Source organism: Barbus barbus (genome assembly GCF_936440315.1).
Source record: "Barbus barbus genome assembly, chromosome: 47".
Classification (NCBI taxonomy): domain Eukaryota; kingdom Metazoa; phylum Chordata; class Actinopteri; order Cypriniformes; family Cyprinidae; genus Barbus; species Barbus barbus.
This window is the reverse complement of record NC_136725.1, coordinates 22,283,037-22,303,034: the sequence shown is the minus strand read 5'-3', so window position 1 is coordinate 22,303,034 and position 19,998 is coordinate 22,283,037. Positions and strand designations below refer to the sequence as shown.

Genomic DNA, 19,998 nt, shown 5'->3' with positions numbered 1-19,998 from the left:
AAATGTACATCTTTTGTTGCACCCTTCTACACAGGTTATCCACATGCACCTCCCATGAGAGTCTATTATCCATAATTACACCTAAATATTTGTATGAAGCAACCTGTCTAACAGTTTATTTATTTATTTTTTTTAACAGGCTCATTGCTAATTACAATAGGTGAGTGATTGCCTACTCATCTATAATCAAATATCATTTCTTCTGTTTTAATAACATTTATTACAAGACTATGTACTTTACTCCATAACACAAAGTCAGCAATCTCTGTAGTGTAACGTTGAAGGTCCTCATCCTTGTACAATCGACCAAGAATGGCAGTGTCATCTGAAAATTTAACGACAATGTTCACCGGATGGTGACTCTTATATTAATGTATGTACAATGTAAATAAGAGTGGTGAACAAACACACCCTTGGGGAACACCAATACTAATACGTCTACATTTGGAGAAAGACTGCTTGATTTTAATTTGAGTCCTATCCGTAAGAAATGCATGGAAACATTTAATGCTATATATATGACTGAGACTTGGTGTTACGAGCACTTCCTCTGTCTCATTGCCTCTTCAAGATGAATCGCTTTGTGTATTCCCCAATTGTAAGTCGCTTTGGATAAAAGCGTCTGCCAAATGACTAAATGTAAATGCTATATGGATTAACAGCCATACTATTTAGTTTGGAGAGCATAAGGTGTGGCTACACAGTATTAAAAGTAGAGCTCAGATCGAGAAAAAGCAGCCTGGCATAAGCCTTTGGATCTTCCAGATGTTTTAAAACATGATGCACCACAGTAAGGATCGCATCATCAGTGCCCCTGTTTGATAAGCGAACTGATAAGGTCCTGATAAATTGTGCTCCAGGGTCACATATTACTGTTTACTAAAACTAAAACTATTAAAACATTTTTGTTCATTAAAATAAAGGCAAAATTAAATAGAAAAAAAATAAAAATAAAAATAGAATTAAAAAAAAATTAAATAGAACCTAAATCATATATATATACCCAAACTAATAAAAAGACAAAAGCACATTTTCTTAAACTAAAAGAAAATGAAAGCTGAAAATATAAAAATGAAAGCTAAATCAAAATATTAATAACAAATAATAATAGCATATAAATAATACTAAAATAGCACTGGACACAACTCAATAATACAACAGGTGCACACACATCATAAAAACGTAATGATGCGAGATTATGTACAGAAGTTCACCAGTGTGTAAGGAAGTTTATAACATGCTTCCCTTTAAAACAGACTAGTATTGATTAAGCCTTTTTCTGTTTTCAGGTAAACATTTACACTTGTTCTAATATTTTTTATTATTATTATAAATCATTCCTTCTGAAGCAATAAGGGTCAAATAATGTCATGAAAACCAGCATAAATAGAGAATCTCACATGCAAAACTGACTTTAGGACACCAGCGTGTCGCATATACTTGGTTTTAACGAGAGCACCTTTGCAAAGATTTACTAAGACTCAGAAAATGTTTTGTTCTCAGAGAGTCACAATGACTTTTCAACAGAGATCCGCCCTTGAAACACCTGGTTTTTCACGTCCTGTCAAACAGTAATAACAAAACAGCCCTGTAATGTGTCAGGGTAAATGCATACTTTATAACTCTGAGCTATAAATGACCAGCAATTACTAAAACATCAGCCAACACAGCTCTGAAATAAATGCATAAATCAATAAACAGTTGACCAAATCTGAAATACTGTTTAAATGTGGTTTAATTTGGGTTTTGAATGATCTAAAAGTACACATTTCACTGACAAAAATATTCAGTATTTGACTATTAGAACATTTATTATTATTATTATTAAATTGACAGTTTTATGCTGTCACTGATTATTTCCTATAACTGTATTGTGCGTGTAACAGATGAGTAAAGAATTTAAAATAAGCAATGATATAAGTGATTATTAAATTGAATTCGTATTATATAGATGATTACAGGTGGGTATTAATTACTAACGTAAATATCTCTTCAATCCTTAAATGTGGAGGTTGATGAGAAACAACGTAAAACTAGCAAAACAATGACTGTATAAACCAATGTCAGTCGATTTAAATGGCTGGTCTTTAATATTTGGATATACATGTTAACAAAGGGTATATAAATAAGAGAGGACGTCAGATATTTGATTAAACTTTGATTTGTTTTGGTTGTGTTAGCTTTTAGCTTCAGATGCTAATAGGAAGTAAAACTCTCACCTTGTCAAGCGGAGCGGGTCTATGAGCAGCCAGAGAACGCGCGAGAGACAGAACAGTATTAAAATAAAAACCTCGCGACGTCCCTTTCAAAGACATTATTCATTTAATATTAAAAACAAACAAATATCTACATCTTAAAATGAAATGTTCGTCAAGTGACAACAAATGAGAGATGCGACTACGGAAAGCCCGAGCGCACATTTGACAAGGTCACCGTATTCGTGCTGCAGCATTTACGCGTTCGCTTTTTTTTTTTTTTTTGCTTCTCTTACTTCAATAATTCACCTACAGTAAGACTGGCTGCAATGTTTTAATAAATTAAATGTTAACTGAAATAAAGTAAAATATTAAAAAACGTTTGTATTGTTTGACTACTCAAAAGAGAATATAGGAAAATATAACTTAACTTGTGTTTCCTGCTAGCTAAATTTCACATAAGCTTACATAATACATAAATAAAACTGAAAAAAGCTGGCTCTACACTCTAATTTCTTTATTCGATGTTGATCTAGACAAATTTATGGAACTATCTAAAGCTCTGTTAATCCTGTGTGTCCTCTCAAGTGCAAATTTATTCCTTTTTTTCTGGCAACACATTTGTGTAAACTTCCTTCTTTTTTCATTGTTCTGTTTTTATAAACTGTACTACCTTGATGTTTTGTACCATTAAAAATAAATCTTAATCTGAATCCCGAATCAATCAATCAATGAAAAAATAAAACAGACTCAATTATCCAGTCAGCATAATTTATTCTGAATTAGAACATGAACTGAAGGCACATTATTTTTCATTAGCATGACAATTAATGCATAATTTTTGGAATGCATTCTGATAACTTTCACAGAAACACAACAATAAAATCCTATGTTTATTCCCACTGCTGTTTCCTATGCCTTACAGTTTACAAAGTCAAATAAACACTAGATCAAGATTGGGCTGCAACGTAATGCCATATGTCTAAACGATTGCGGGATCGTTTAGACATATGGCATTACAGTACATCTAAAACATGTCTGTAAAGAGTCAAGAACCACAGGCACAATGATCATTTCGAGCATCAAACCTCTTCAAAACTGTACATTCAAGACTGTTACTCTCCCATGTGACGTGCGGTAAAGGCAAAATACAAGTTATTTAGTGTTTCTAAACTCTAAAACAGTTGCATATTACAAATTAAGCCACTCGAGTTCTCTGGTCTGCTGTGAAAAACAAGCCAGTTTTGAAAACAACACTGAAAAGTGATCATTCGCTTTATACCATGTCTGTTACACGTCAGTCTGCAGTATAATCCTAGGTTGAATATGCTGAATATTTCACCTCTGTTGTTAGTTTTTACAGATTTGTGCGAGCATCTTGAGGTAGGAGAGCAGAAGGAGAAGAGGAGCAGAAAAACAAGCACGCTGTATCGTCTTTAAGGCATGGACTGATTTTAAGAGCGGCTTTTAAGAGGCTCTGGCCTTTTTCACATCATTTACAACATTCAACTCATGTTAACGAAGTAAACATTGTATTTGAGTCATCTGGCTCTTTGGTGACGCTCGCTTGGGTGAAACAACACTGTTGAGTTTTTAAATGCACAGCATGTGTTGTGGTGTTGATTTCAGAGACCGTGTATGTCACTGTTCTTATGCTATACTGTTACAGCAGGGTTTAATTATACACAAATCATGGAAATTATTTATGTAAACAAGTAGAATTACAAAAAAATAGATTATATGATGTATATTAATATAGGCACTTAAAATAAACCTGGATTACTACCAAATGTTAAAGTGCATGTATCATATGTACCACTAATACCTGTCAAAAGTTATGATTTTTAATGAAGTCTCTTCTGCTCACCAAGGCTGCATTTATTTGATTAACAGTAATATTATGAAATATTATTATAATTTGAAATAACCATTTTCTATGTGAATATATTTTAAAATGTAATTTATTTCTGTGATCAAAGCTGAATTTTCAGCATCATTACTCCAGTCTTCAGTGTCACATGATCCTTCAGACATCATTCTAACATCAAATTTCACAATATTACTGTTTTCCCTGTATTTTTGATCTTATAAATGCAGCCTCAGTGAGCAGAAGAGACTTCATTAAAATCATTTAGAAATTGTAATGTTTGACAAGTACTGTATAGGGTATTTTTTATCTCATAATTAAAAGCTTTGGTGAATTTTTTAGATGAGGTTAATTTATGCATTTTAGACTACAAGTTAAGATTTTTTCTAAAATACATATTCTGTTGCACGGTGTTCAGATTAGGCCCTCAGCAGTTAGTATATAAATCACAAAATTAAAATACATACAATAGAAACATATAATATTTGCTGGTAAATTGCACTTTAGAAAATTATATTGTTAAAACTAGAATTAAAGTTTCTATGATACCTAATGTTTAAAAAATAAAATAAAATTTGAGTGAGTCTCCCTAAAGATGTTATTTTCCATAAAAAAAAATTTTTTTTTTAAGTCTAATATTTAAATTGGTCTTTGGGGTAAAAACTAGTTTTCAAGTATTTGGTGTCTTTCTCACATTAGTTGGGAAAACCTCTCTCTGTGTTGATTAAATGATTATTAAGCACATTCCAGTGACTTTCTGTGTCGTCTGCCATTGGCAGCTATTTTGGCCGCTGTTGTCACACCGGTATGATGTCATGAAGGCCAGACTCCGCCCATCAGCACCACACCTCCATTAATCCGTCTTCCACACCTTGTTAAGAACTTTAACCACTTCCTCGTAGATTATGAACACTATAGCCACGTCCATACAGACCCGACCTAACCTGGGCACGGTGCCTTTGTAGAATCTACAGGAGAGAGAGAAAACAAAGTGAAAACATAAGGATGAATCACAAGAAACCTTTCATATGCATTACAGTAATGAGAATTTGGTGAGAGTATGTGCTGAAAACAGAGTATGTCTTCATGAAAAATAGAATTTCATCATTTGTTCTTTTGATTTGCGGGTAAATTGTGAGCCCAGATATTTCCATGAACACTTACAAAAATGTAAAAAAAACTAACCAGGTTGAAATTGAAGTTCTAAAATGAGTTCAACTGAAATAAATAATATATATATTTTTTTAATTCTATAAATTAATAGAAATAAATATATATTTCTAGCTTTAATTTTATTTCAGTTTTACTCATTTTACAACTTTATTTTTTTTAGAACTAATAAAAATGATAAAAGCACATAAAATTTACATAAACTAAAATAAAATGTGAATAAAACATTTGTAATGTTTTAGAAATACCTGTTTTTATTGAAAATATAACTTCGTATTTTAATGACAAAACATTTCATTTGAATTTTAGTTTAAATTTGAGCAATTTTATTATGTGCTTTCATCATTTTTATTACATGCTTGCTTACAGAGCTGGTCCTTATTTAAAATGAAAACTATTATTGATCATTTTCTGTAATTGAAATAAAAAATACATATGAAGTTTAAACTGAAAAACTTGAAAAATAAAAAAAACTTATAACTAACTGATAATAACTGCTCTAAAATTACTAATACTAAAACTGAAATAAAAATACATTAAAGCTAGAAAAATAATACAATGAGAAAATTGTGTCATTTAAAATAATGTCGAAAATTTACAATGATCTTAGAAATAGTGTTTTTATAAAAAAAAAAAAAAAAAAAAAAAAAAAAAATTTCCCCTATTAATTTTGGGGGTAAATGATGACTGTAAATGTTTTCCTGAGATTCACCCAGAAATATCTCCATCAGGTACTTTGTGCTGGTGTCTGGTTTACTTACGCAGCCAGTCCTTCGTGTTTCATGATTTTGATGGCGCAGTCAACTGTGCTCTTATATTTGTGAGCTTCCAATCCCTGAAAACATCATAAAAAACAATATTCAACTGTCCTGTTTATGTTTTACTACAGTCTTGCTTTCTGCTTGACAGGGAAAATGCTTATTACACACCTGCATTCTCGTTTTGATCACATCCAGTGGTGTATTTCCAAACACGCTTGCGGCTCCAGCAATGGCTCCAAATGCTCCGGTCACAAAGGGGTTAATAGTCTTATTGGGGTTATCGCCTAGTTTTAGAGTGAACACAGTGATCACTGTAGCCACACTGTTTGATCAGCACACAAAGTTCTTATATAATGACAATTATAGATTGTGTTTCACACCTTTGTACCAGTTTCTGAGAGCGGTCATTACGTAGAATCGGATGGCCTGATTTGAGCCCTGCTTCAGTACTGTTGCGGTCAGTCCCTGATAGGTTCCTTTGAGTCCTGTGAAAACAGAAGAGACCCGTTTAAACTCTAAATAATGTTTTCATTCTACTCTAATAACAGGGTTGTTGAGGTAGTTTGTAACTTCAATAGCGGATTAGATCAGAAGTTGTTTAGAGTGCGATGGTCACATGGATTATCGGATCACATGGTGCTCATGTGAGATCATACTGTATGAGACTAAATTTATTATATGAAAATGTAATAAAATTAATAAATAAAAACTAAAACCAATTATTAATATTTTCAGTAATTTAAATAAAGCTGAAATGAAATAAAATACAAATATTAGATGAAACACTTGCATTTAAAACACACAAAAAACGAAATGTTGCCTTGGCAAGTGAAAAACAAGTTTGTTTAATACGGTGGCCAAGAGGGCTCAACGCACTGCAAATAGAAAAAAACACCTGCAAATTAAGAAAAAAAACTCTCAATTTGACAACACACGCTGCAAATGCTCACAACACAACCTAAAAAGAGAAACGCTCTGCAAATAAAATTTATTTGGTTGTGTTGTGAGCATTTGCAGCACCTTTTCTTGATTTGCTGGTGCTTTTTCTATTTGCATGTGTTTTCTGAAGTTGCAGCGCATTGAGCTCTCTTGGCCACCGTAGTTTAAGCATTAAAATGACTAACATTAAAACTCAAATAAAGATAAAGCTACACAGAAAGTTACTAAAACTTTCACTAAAATTAAAAAGAAAACTGAAAATATTCAAATAAAACCTAATCTATAATAATAACAAATATTATAATATATAAATAATACTAAAATAACATTTCTCAAACATTTCTGGGGTAGTTTCATAATAAACACAAATATAATAGTGAATATACACTAAATAAATAGTAAAAATAAAGTGTAGAAAGCAGTCATAAATGTGCATAAAATTAAATTCACCAAAAAAAAAAAAATATTATTACTATTAGCTGTTATGAATATTTTGAATCAGTTTTTTTTTTTTCATTTTCATTTTAAAGTTAATTTTAGTAATTTTGTTGTGTTTTTATCATTTTTAGTAGTTTTATACATATGTCTATATAGTTTTATTTATGTTTCAGTTTTGGTGACTTTAGTACATCAAATTAAAGTAAATTAAAGTAAGAAATGTTGTCTTGACAACAGGCTGGAATAAAATGTTTTTTGTATTTTATTTCAATCAAGGTTTATTTTATTGAAACGAATGATTTTTATGGTTTTAATTTTAGTTTGAGTTAACTATAATAACCGTGTTATTTATCACTGTTCAGATGTTTCGTTGTAAGTGTGTTTGGTCTCCAGGCGGTGGCGCTGGAGACTAAACAATCCACCATCCACATGTACCTTGTGTTCTGATTATTTCCCTCACACCGTGGTAAAATCCTCTGTACTTTGGGTTCGCTGAGGTCTGATCGTGGATGAATTTGACCTGAAATGAAAGGAAAACATTATATTTCTATCAGTGTTAATTCAACCAGAAATCCCTTCATAATGGTTATACTTTGCATGTATTTCACAGATATGTGTATAATGCATTAAAAGCTGCAATATAAGCTATATGCCTCCTGAGTGTATGTTAATACATCAGTATATTCTTGTCTGATGGTCTGCTTACATAACCGATGAAGCACAGGCAAACTGTACTACTTTTTGCATTAGTATGGAATTTCTTATACTGCGTCTAGACATCGATGCAATGTGACTGAAGTCAAATGTTGCACTGCTCACTCTCAGTGTAGATCTTAAGCACAAGGCCTCTAACTAATCAATACATGCTAAAAGCATCAGAATATCACATCGCACACCTTTACAGTCTCCATAGGACACACCACGACTATAGCCTCTGCCACTCCTGCTCCCAGACCGCAGATCAACCCCCGCGTGCTGTCCAGCTTCCCAGACTCATCCCTCATCTTATTACTGAGGAATTCAAACATCCCAAACCTGCGGAGAAACACAATCATGACAGCCTGAACACTAACACGTCTCCTGCTTTAAAATCAAACAAAAAAGCTTCTCTCACTTACTTTGCAGAACTTTGTTTACAGGTAGGATAAGAGAAATATATATATACTTATTATATACCTTTTATCAAAGTTGTCCGAAAACCTAAAACCAAAATGCATCTTGTCTTACAATTTCAATGCATTTTGGTTTTAGGTTTTATACACACACACACACACACACACACACATAGTTAATTACCATTTGTATGTCAGGTTCCAATATTTTTAATTAATAGATGTACATGATTGTACATGATTTACAAATGATCTCCAATGAAAACCTAGCTGGACTGGCTGATATGTCATGTCAGTGAGCAAGTAGTATTCTACAAAAAGACACATCTAGTCGATGAAATGTTATAGAGCAGAGCTAAATTGTGGGCAGCTCTCAGCCGGAATAAGCTGCACTGAGCATCAGACTTCAAACCGACATTTGAAAGCTTATCCCAGCGGGTCAGGAACCGCTCACCTCACTGCAGCTTTGGGAATGGAGCCATAGAGCAGAGAGCTCAGACCACGGTACAGACCCTTCACCCCATGACCATGCACCGTCTGCTTCACACAGTCAGCTGATGAGACAGGACAGAAGAATTACACCACTTCAATCTCATTATTCGTACTCCAAAACAGAGCCGCTCGCAGTCTAATCTCAGCCTGAGGCATTTCAAATTAGAATATTTTGGAAACGTGTGTGGTTATGAATTATTAAATGCATTAATTTCCTTTTCATTTGGATCTCCTACAGCTGAGTAAATCATTCAACATTTCAAAAGAGAACATGACCAGACTGTTGAAACGTGACAGTGCTGGTTGCAAGCGTGAGATTGGCTAACAAATGAACAATCCGTGCTGATAAACTTGTTGTGAAAAGGGGCCACAAAGTCCAGCGGCTGATAAACCTGAACCCAAACGCTTGTGCATCGGTTACTGTACTTTGAACCTTCAAACCGGAGTGGACTCTGTCTCTGCTGATGAACCATGTGTTTTCACACACAATGATTAAATGAAAGTGTTTGGAAAGCTCTCAGGACAAGGCAGATGCAATTATAAGCGTTTACTTTAGATAATAACATGAAATAATTTGAGTAAATACACACCGATGCCTTTGTAGCGAGGCGGGTTTGCCTTCTCATCTAACTGTAGCTGAGTTTTCACATACTCCGTAGGAAACGTGATGCAGATTTCAATGCCTCCAGCAATCCCACCTGAAAAACACAGAGAATTTATTAATAGTGATATTTACAATATAAGCCACAAATCAGGGTTATTTTAGTTACTTTAAAAAAAAAAAAAAAAAAAAGTTACTTGTAATGAAATAATACACACACATATATTCATATATATATTAGTGCTGTCAAACGATTAATAGCATCCAAAATAAGTTTGTTTACATAATATATGTGAGTACTGTGTATATTTATTATTTAAATACAATTACACACACATGCATGCATATATTTAAGAAAAATATTTTGTTTATATATTAAATATATTTATATATAATATAAATTATATGAATATAAATATATACATATAAATACATAAATATTCATTTAGTTTTACTCATTTTCATTTAGTTCAACTTCATGTATTAAAATAACTAAAACCTAAACACAAAAATAACAAACTAACAAAAACAAATACAATAAAAAACAGAAAATATACAAATAAATTAATTCAAAATATGAATAAAAAAAATACTATAATATCTAACTGATACTAAAATAACACTGCCATAAATATAACAGAGGGAAAGTCCCATATTTAAAGGCTATTTTGTTCAAAAATAACACAGTGTAAAGAACAAAAGCATAATAATCTGTCATGTAATTCAATTTTTATATTAGAACTAGATAAAAATGATCAGAATTAGGCGTTTAGGGTAGTTTTCAGTGCGTTGCTGCGGTCGCTAGGGGGTTGTGATGGTTGCTAGGCTGTTGATAGGCAGTTGCTTACAGGGCCAAATAAAAAGTGTCTCCCTCAAGTTTCTGTGATAATCTGGTTTCTAGACATGTCTTATTATAAATTGAAATCACTAATCTCAATGGCAATAGCAATTCTTGCCTAATTATTTTAATTATATTTTAGCCAACTAATTGTACACTGAACAAAGCGTAGGATTTACAATAAAACAATTCACTCGGAAATTGCTAGCAAAATTCACAAATAATTACAAAGAAAGTTGCACATCGAATTAAATATCAATTTTTAAAGCAGAAAGACTAAATTCGTTTTTTCTTGTAAAGCACAGTTCAGTTATCTTTGAAATATATTTGATCAAAAATACAGTAAATTTTGTGAAATATTACAATTTAAAATAGCTTATTCCTATTTGGATATATTGTAAAATTGATCATATTCCTGTGATGCGCAGCTGAATGTTCAGCATCATTACTCCAGTCTTCAGTGTCACATGATCCTTCAGAAATCATGCTAATATGCTGATTTAGTGCTCAACAAACATTTCTGAATATTACTCAAGTTGAAAACAGCTGTGGAAAAACATGATACGTTTTATTTTTCAGGATTCTGTGATGAATAGAAAGTTCAAAAGAACAGCATTTATTTGATAAATAAACTTTTGTAACATTATAAACGTCTTTTCTGGCACTTTTGATCAATTTATCCTTAATGCATCATTACTGAATAAAAGTATTTGTTTCTTTAAAAATCCCTTTTGAATGGTAGTTTATGAGTTTACACAACGATGATCATCTCTCAATACTGAATGTCTCATGAAAGTGCCAATGATCCGTGGCCACCTTAACTGTGTGTCGAGCACATCTGCAGCTCAACAGGCGGCAGTAAAGGGGGCATGTTGTTCTGTGATTGGCTCAGAGGATCCACCCCCCTGCTCTCTCTGATGGGTGTGTGTCTGTGAAACAAACGTCCTGCTCTTTAATCAGATCTCAACTTCGTTGACACATTTACACTTCTTTCACTGTGTGCAGAGAAGCTTCAGGTGATCGATCAAATGAACCGGCAGACATTATTATATGCTGTATACATTCCAGAGGAAAGCATTACTGCTCAGAGGCTGCTCTTTCATAACTCAGGAGAGTTAATGGAGTTATTTTTCATTTAGGGATCAACTTTGTTTGATGTTTTCCTAAATAAACAGTTGTCATACTGTACGATTATAGAGCTATAAAAGAGCAATGTTTGAGTTCATATGATGAGATCTTTGGTCAGATTTGAGCACAGCTGGAGACGTTGCTGAGATCTGGAGACACATGAGATATTATAAAATAGACTTTTTCTCAGGAGAAATATCTGAGAACTGCAAACTTCAGCAAAAAAGGCACCGTTTAATCTTACAGATGGCTAAAAGACAAAATAGATTTTAATGAGATTTAATTAAGATATTTGTTTCCTACAGGATGCACTAAAATGCACAATATAGCTCTATAGTTAACTAATTAAAGTACTAGCCTCCTTTTATAGTGTAAAAGGGAGATGAAAAATGTGAAGACACAAAAATAAAATGTTAACTGGCCACAAACAATTGATCATATACCACTGAGTGCTGTATATGCTCTTTATTTGTAATTCCTCTAAATGACTTCTGATGTTTCCTCAGTGGTGCATAAACTTCAAAGTTTCTGTTCATTGTCTCCTCTTCATTTGAATGATGTTTGTCATCATTGATAATTCCTGGAATTATTTTTTCTTTACAACATCAGTATACCTGTTTAACAGGTTTTAACATAACCGACGAGCACTAATGTGTCTTATAGCAGGTGAAACAGCAGGATATTGTACAGGAGGGTCAGGTATCTAACCTGTTTGACCTGCTGATCTCCCTGAGCCTCAGAAACTGCCCTGAGGGAGAGTCGAGGGGCTACAACCATCCCAAAATCACCAGTGTCACACGATCCTTCAGAAATCATTCTAGCATGCTGATTTGCTGCTCAAGAAACATTTTTATTAATATTATCAATGTTAAAATCAGTTGTGCTGATATTAGAACTATTAGAACCTTTAAGGAAGCGAGGAATGTTTGGTCAGATCCTAAGGGCTAACTGCATGACACACCTAATCCTGCTTTACGTCTAGAAGTCAAACAAAGTGACTCTATATGATGCAATCAAAGGCCTTGTGTGAGTAGTGACAGTTTTTCTGCTGAGCTATCAATTCATAGTGAAGTACTTGTATGACTGGTCTTTTACAATTAAAACATCAGTCAAAAGGAATGTTTTTTTTCAGAGGTGGAGCAGGCATTTAAATTAAAATGAGTACTGTTGACAAATGCACCGGTACCAAGTCGATACTTCCATTTTAAAAACTCACAAGCGTGTGCTCTCTATGAAGAGAAACAAAGGTTTCTATTTACGACGTGTTTTTGCAGCGTTGAGCATTTTAGCCAATCATAGACAGCCTGTGGGAGCAATGGCCAATCAGAGGCGTTTAAGTTAGTCAGCGGTCAATACGCCAGTTTGTCCAGCATGAGTTGTTTGCTCGTATAACCAACAATTTATACACTCAATGGCTGTGTCCAAATTCAGGGTCTGCATCCTTCGGAGTACTCATTTGAAGGATGTTACGTCACAGTGCCGCGACGAAGGCTGTCCAAATTCGTAGGATCCTTCAAATGCGGCCCACAAATACGTCCTCCTTTTCCCCGAATTGGAAGGATGGGTGTGGTGGATCCTTTCCCGTCCTACCTATCCCATAATTCTTTTCGGCAGAGCGTAATGGCGGACGAAGCGAGCGGTAGCGGAGTGGGAGAGGAGTTTCTCTGACAAAATAAGCTAAAGTTTATGCTTCGGCTCAATGAATTTGTAGGAGAAATTAGTAGAATACTTAAAAACAAATAAAAATAGGCTATAATGGCTTACCTGGATGTGACTGTCTTGTAGTCTGATATAAAAAACTCTCCGACAACGAGCAAAGAAAGTATTTAATTTATTTAATTGCTTTATTTCTTCCAAAATAATTAAAATGAGGAGAATAACTATTTGTCCATTTTCCCGCTTCTTGCTTGGCGCTGTCACGGTTGCTAGGCGACAGGATTTGAGCAACGGGTAAGGGAGGGAACTGAAAGAAGGGTAGGCTGTCCAAATTCACAAACACCGACTTCCGGGTTTTGCGGACGTCGGAGGATCCCTCCTCCTTCAACCGGGTAGGAAGGATCCTAAGGAGGATGCAGACCCTGAATTTGGACACAGCCAATGTAAATGAGAAATTGATTCTGCAGTATAGACAGAGTCAGTGTTCACTTGAACTCTGAAATGTTTCAAATGCTTCAGTCTGATTTAGTGAACTGGTTCATCCACCGAAAAGAACCAGTTCAAAAGAATGATTCGTTCATGAACCGGAAATCATTAGTACACGTATAGTCTCGCGTAGCCAGAGAGTTTCGGCAAGATGGCGTCTTGAGCAGTAACTCACATTAGCGATGGTAACAAAATTGTCCCAAAATCATAGTTGTGCACTTTTAAAAACCACTCCAAACATTTCAAAAAGTGAAATCGAAGTATGAGGTGAGGTCTCAAACCTAACCATATTGGAAGCCATTTAAAACATGGAAAAGAACTTTAATGAGCAGTTGTTGGATCTTCGAGAGCAATCTAAACAGAGCAGCTGCATAATCGCTATCTTAGCCAAAGCTGTTTCAAGTTCAATGCAGACGAAGTTAAAGACCGTAAAGGAAAGATCAGCGAGCTAGAAAAGTGCAACGAACGTTTGTGCAAAGAAAACAAAGAGCTTAAAGAAAGAATCTGGGAGCAAGAGAGATATAAGATGAGATGGTGTCTGAAAATTAAAGGCTTGACGGAAAAAAAGGATGAGAACATCAGATTGGACGTCATACAACTCTTGAATAAGATCGCCCCCGACATGGAAGAGCGACAGCTCGAAGAAGCAATCGACATTGTACACAGAGTTGGCCGAAAGGATGACATCAGGAAGAGACACATTGTTGTCTTATTTGTTCGGAGACATGTCAAGGAGGAGATATGGCGACGCTGCAAGGATTCTCAGGTGTGCAGGGAGAAGGGCATCCACCTCGCTGAGATGCTACCGCTGGAAGACAGGGAGGCAAGAAAGCAACTGTGGCCGCAGATTGAGCAAGCCCGTCGAGAGGGGAACCGAGCTACCGCGGACCGCACGGATACATAGAGGGTCGACGGATTGGTTAAACCGCAGAAGGAAGACGTGATTTGTTTGCACTAGATACAAAAAGGAGTGTTTTAAGAACTCATGGGACTATTTCTGTTATTGAGAAACAGCACACAAAAACTTTGTTCTCATTGTTCTTTCTTTTATTTAGTTTTATATAGCTTCTTACACTTTTTTTCAGAAATGTCCAATTGTTCAATTTCACTTGCTTCGTTAAATGTGAGGGGTCTAAAAGATTTGGTTTAGATTTACTTTGTAAAGGGCGGAAACCACATTGTCTTTTGTTACAAGAAACAAATTCTTCCGAAGAAGACGCTAAATTCTGGGCTAACCAATGGGGTGATCGAATATTATTTAGTCATGGGACCAATAAGTCCGCTGGTGTTGCAATTTGTTTTAATAGGTTTCCAGGTGACATAATTACACACAGGGCAGATGATCAAGGTCATTGGTTAATGGTTAATGATCAAGGTCTTTGGTTAACTTTTTTATCTTAACAAATATATATGGACATAAAACTAATGCCCAAAACAAACAAATGCTTGAAGATGTTACAATCACAATATCAGAGCTCAAAACATTATAGCCTACAGATTTTATTTTAATGGGAGGTGACTGGAATATGACACCGGATGAATGGGAAGACAGATGGCCCTCTAAATTTGACAGTAACCAATTTAATCGCATAATTGGAGAATTTGTTACCAGAAATTATCTGGTAGATATATGGAGAAGGGTAAATCCAGAAGTAAGGCAATACTCCTTGCATAAACCTAATAACAGCTGCAAATCTAGGATTGACTATTGGCTGGTTGTTGATGCATTTGCTGGGTTTGTCTCGGATCTTTTGATTTCTAAAGCCCCATTAACAGATCACTGTATAATAGAAATTAGGATAAATTCAGCTAATAGAAGAAGTAAAAATAAAGGTTATTGGAAATTTAATTCAGGTCTGTTAAAAAATAAGAAATGTTGTAAAAGAATAAAAGAAATAATAGCCGAAACTGAAAACAATGAGACAATAGACAGTTTTTGTAATAAATGGGAAATTTTTTAATATAAAATTAGAGAAAGTTCCATCAAGTTCAGTAAGGAGTTAATCAAGGAAAAATGAAGAGGAAAGATGCCCGTTTCAGCAAATTAGGAAATATTGTGAAAAAGTAGAATTAAACAGTGATGATAAATAGAAATGATTGATACTACAAGCTAAATTAGATTATATGTATTGTAAAAGAGCCCAAGGTGCTTCTGTAAGATCACGGGCAAAGTGGATAGTGGAAGGGGAAAAGAATAGCTCGTATTTCAGTAGTTTAGAGAAAAGGAGACAGGAGAATAAGGCCATATTAAGTTTACTGATAAAAGGAGTAGAGTGTAAAGATGTTAAAACAATTGAAAAAGAGGTTTTTACTTTCTATAGAAACCTCTACACATCTATGTACTCTCACTCTGATTCTTCCAAATTTTTGAATAGAATTAAGGACTTCATACCCAAAATTGATGACACATTTAAAGAATTTTGTGAGTCTGATTTAAGAATAGAAGAATTGGATGAGGAGAGCTTGAAATTGTCCCTGAATAAATCTCCTGGCTCTGATAGGCTCACGGCCGAATTTTCAAATTTCAGAGAACATGATTAATTTATTGAACAAAACAAATTTCAATTTTATTTGGAAAGAAAAATGCCATTACATTAGGAAAGCTGACATGATTACGAGTATTGAGGAAGGTGGTATGAATGTTATAGATTTTTCTGTGATGAATGGTGTACTAAAATTGAAGTGGTTGAATTCCTTTGTTAGTCATAAGGACTCCTTCTGGTTTAACATCCCTAATGCAATTTTTGGTCAATTGGGTGGAATTGTTTTTTTATTGTGCTGTGATTATGATTTACAAAAATTGCCTGTGAAACTATCAGATTTCCCGCAGCAGGTTCTTAGATATTGGAATTTAATATTTAAACATAATTTCACTCCACATAATACACCCCTGTGGAACAATAGATATATTATTAGTAATCGAAAATCGTTATTCTTATTTTATTTATTTATTTATTTATTTATTTTTTCATGTTTTTCGTTTTCAAATTAATGTATCAACACGAATAACTTGTGTTTAGTTGTTGAAATGTGCCGTTAAAGTTTGTATTTGAATTGTATGCCTTAATAAAAAATAAAAAAGTCTTGCATAGCCAGACCTTCAGACTGATGGCTGAAGGTCTGGAATATATGGCCATATCATTGGCCAAGGCCCGCCCATGAGGCCGTTTGACTGACATGTCAAACAACCAATCATAGTGCGTTTCGTTTAGCGTCACGTTTAGGGGTGTGGAAATGTCGCCACAATAACAAACCGGTGTGTGAAACTCGTCTGAGGCTGAGATCAGGGGAATGAGGTTTACACACAACAGCTCTTACTGACCTATGTCGGTTACACTCACCCCCCTAAACCTCACTCCCATCCGGGATGGGACCAATATAACCACCCTGGGTCCGCACAACCACAACTCATTCTTGTTCTGAGTGGGTCTCGAACCTGGGTCGAACCGTGGGAGGTGGGCGCTCTAACAAGGAGGCTGAAGGCCACGTCCTACTTACTTACTTACTTACCGACCTATATCGGTTACACACGCTGCATAGTTTTGGGAGTGACAAACATCTTTGGAATGCATTGCACCAATGAAGACCAGGGGCCTGTTTCATAAAACAGGTTTACCAAATAAGCCAGGTTTATTTAACTTAGTCTGACTTATTGTCCATTGATTTGGTTCAAAATAAGTCAGACTAACTGAAATAAGCCTGGCTTGTTTGGTAAACTTGTTTTATGAAACAGCCCCGAGGATCATGTTCTTTGAACATAAACAGGGTCCAATAAATAAATGTGAACAAACATCGGTGACATCTATGAAATGCATCGTAATCCAGTGCACGCAGTTGCATTTCGTGGTAGTTAACAACATATTTCAACACTCACAAACCATCTGCATTCCATGTTACTGTTAATGTGTCCATGCCACAGGCTCTGTCATCATATCATGTCATGCATCCAACACATTTTTCACTCCACTGAGCAATTACTGGGACCAGAATGAGCTTCATGCAGCACATAATTAGACATTAATGGAATTTCTCATTAACGGTCACTGCTGTGATTAACCACACTCACTAAGGACACTTCAGGGAAGGGTGGAAAATAGACAGCCTATAACTACAGTTTTAAGACGACAAAGTTATCCATAGATGCCGAGGAGAGAATGAAATAAAGGAAAAGAATGTTAATGCATTATTAATGGAATGTTATCATAATTTGGAACCAGTCAGAAAAGGATAAAATAAAAATAAGAATAAAAAGATACTAACTTAAAATCTAATAAAAATATTAATTATGAATAAACTTATTTCATTATTATGAGTTCTTATTTGATAAATTTAAAATTATACCCAATTTAATACTTATTAACTTAAAATATTAATGATTAGAAATTTAGACATAGGAATTTTATTAGAATTTCTTTAGGATTTTTTTCAACCGTTGCTGAAATATTAAATGTAAATCAAGGCTCTTATGGATAACAGTGATAAAGAAACACTTTATCAATAAAGGAAAGTGAAGAATATGTCTGGGTCATATTTCACCCCAAAAATAAAAAGACACAAATAAGACATTATCTTTTGCATACAAAATGTTTTGCATTGTGACATTAGTTTGATGCCAATAAAGCACATTCTTCCCCCTCGTCAAATGCAAAATAAAACAATATATGAGAATAATGAGATGTAAAAAAAAATCCAGTTATATGTTAACATACTTTCCAAAAAAGGAAAATGTGCAAAAAAAAGTAGTGAACATAATAAAAAGTCCTGAAATAAAAAAGTTCCTAAAAACAGATAAAATATTATAGATAAAATATATAGGTAATAGATAAAATATTAAATAAATTAAATAAATAAATGACACGCACACATCCAGTAGTGAGAGTTAAGGAGAAAAATGTGCTTAACTGTCACTAAACTAATAAAAATAATTATTATTTATTTCTATTTGGATTTTAGGGTGTAATATGACGTTTTCCTGACACATTCTATTTTTGTTACAGGCAAGTCTTGACTGTTACATTCTAACACTGTATCAAAGCTCTTCTAAAAGTTCCACAGCATGACACACACATATCAGTCCAGCACACTGAATACTCGCCTGAGCAGTGATGTTGACTACAGCCCTGTAGGGATCAAGTGAGCAGAGGACTGTAAACAGTGTGGATGACAGTGCAAAAACTGTCTGATCTGGAGTCAACACAAAACACTTTCAGTTTCTTACGTGATTCAGAAGCACAAAAAGACACTTACCAGCTAAAATGGCCTTTCCAGGGTGTGTGAGTTTGGCTTGTCCTGAGGGCGCAGCGGCTGATAAACAGTGCGGTCTGTGGAAAGGACTCACAAATTTCTGCTTCACTGACATATTTCTTGTTTAAAAGCGGACGAACGCGCCTCATGCGCAGCAGAAACAGTATTTGTAGTGAAGTGACGGGCTCTGTGTGATCTTTAGACAGCCTCAAGTTTCCTGTTCACTGTCAGTAGGACACAGACTCAGTGTGAGTGTGAGTGTGTGCTTTTAAGGGAGGGAGAGTCTCTATCAGAGCGCCATATTTCTGACAAACACGACAGTCCTGTTAAGGTGGAACGGAGCGGACGCTTTTCTTGTGAACGCGCACGTTATAACATCATATCAGGACAATGAGCTCATTTAACTTTACAGAAGTTGTTTTTGGAGACCTTGTTAACGAAACTACTATGTATTTTATTAGGGGAAGATACACGTTTTGTTTACATCCAGCGCTTTTAAGTTGCAGCAATTTATTTTAATTTTTTTTTGTCTTCATCGTTTATTTTTTAGATGTATATTACACGTTATGTTAAGGTTTTATTAGACTATTATCCAAATCCAAATCATAACAGAGAGAGAGAGGGAGGCAAAATTTCTCATTTTCATTTAATTTATCTTGATATAGGCTACTAAAATAACAAATTAATCATATATAATAATTAATTAAATCTATATAGGCGTTTAAAAATTTGAAAAAAATATTAAAACTCACTAAAATAAATTCAAAATATTATTATATTAAAAACTGTTATAGTATCTCAATGATACTAATATAACCTGGGTATAGATTCTGCCCGCATCGTTTAAGATGGAAAGAGGGACAGAGCATATGAAAAATATAATCGATTATTTATAATAAAAAATAGGAATTTCCAAGTGATCCATAATAATGAGAGCAGTATTGTGTGAAGGTGAGGACATCTGCTGGTAACTGAGTGTGTTTGAGTAATAATAATGAAGCAGTGTTGAATATGGGCACATAATTAATTTCAGCTGGAAACTGCAGCTTCTGCTATCTCTCATTTGTCAGC

The 19,998-nt window shown here is 34.4% G+C and overlaps 2 protein-coding genes across 11 annotated transcripts in view; both read right to left on the bottom strand.

Moving 5' to 3' along the window:
• Positions 1 to 2,364, bottom strand: part of LOC306866166 (phosphatidylinositol 4-kinase alpha-like) — a 37,337-nt gene extending 34,973 nt beyond the window's left edge. For all 8 annotated transcript variants that reach the window (XM_079411237.1, XM_079411234.1, XM_079411236.1 and 5 more), the window contains exon 1: positions 2,220 to 2,364. In XM_079411237.1, coding sequence (XP_079267363.1) covers positions 2,220 to 2,315 — 96 coding nt within the window. In that variant the 5' untranslated portion in view covers positions 2,316 to 2,364. The remainder of the gene's footprint in view (positions 1 to 2,219) is intronic.
• A 589-nt stretch (positions 2,365 to 2,953) lies between these two features.
• LOC306865548 (tricarboxylate transport protein B, mitochondrial-like) lies at positions 2,954 to 19,270 on the bottom strand. 3 transcript variants are annotated; one of them, XR_013783874.1, is made up of 10 exons: positions 18,931 to 19,252; positions 9,565 to 9,672; positions 8,937 to 9,036; positions 8,267 to 8,405; positions 7,806 to 7,890; positions 6,374 to 6,478; positions 6,162 to 6,277; positions 5,994 to 6,067; positions 4,354 to 5,030; positions 2,954 to 4,054 (listed from the first exon to the last, which is right to left on the bottom strand). XR_013783874.1 is itself a non-coding variant. In XM_079410235.1 (9 exons), exons 1-9 carry the CDS (start codon positions 19,040 to 19,042, stop codon positions 4,916 to 4,918), a joined length of 954 nt encoding a protein of 317 aa, XP_079266361.1. In that variant the 5' UTR covers positions 19,043 to 19,270; the 3' UTR covers positions 2,954 to 4,915. The 3 variants fall into 3 exon arrangements, 1 of the variants encoding a protein (XP_079266361.1); XR_013783875.1 differs by having other exon boundaries at positions 2,954 to 4,049; positions 4,772 to 5,030; positions 18,931 to 19,181; XM_079410235.1 differs by having other exon boundaries at positions 2,954 to 5,030; positions 18,931 to 19,270.
• Positions 19,271 to 19,998: the final 728 nt, after the last annotated feature.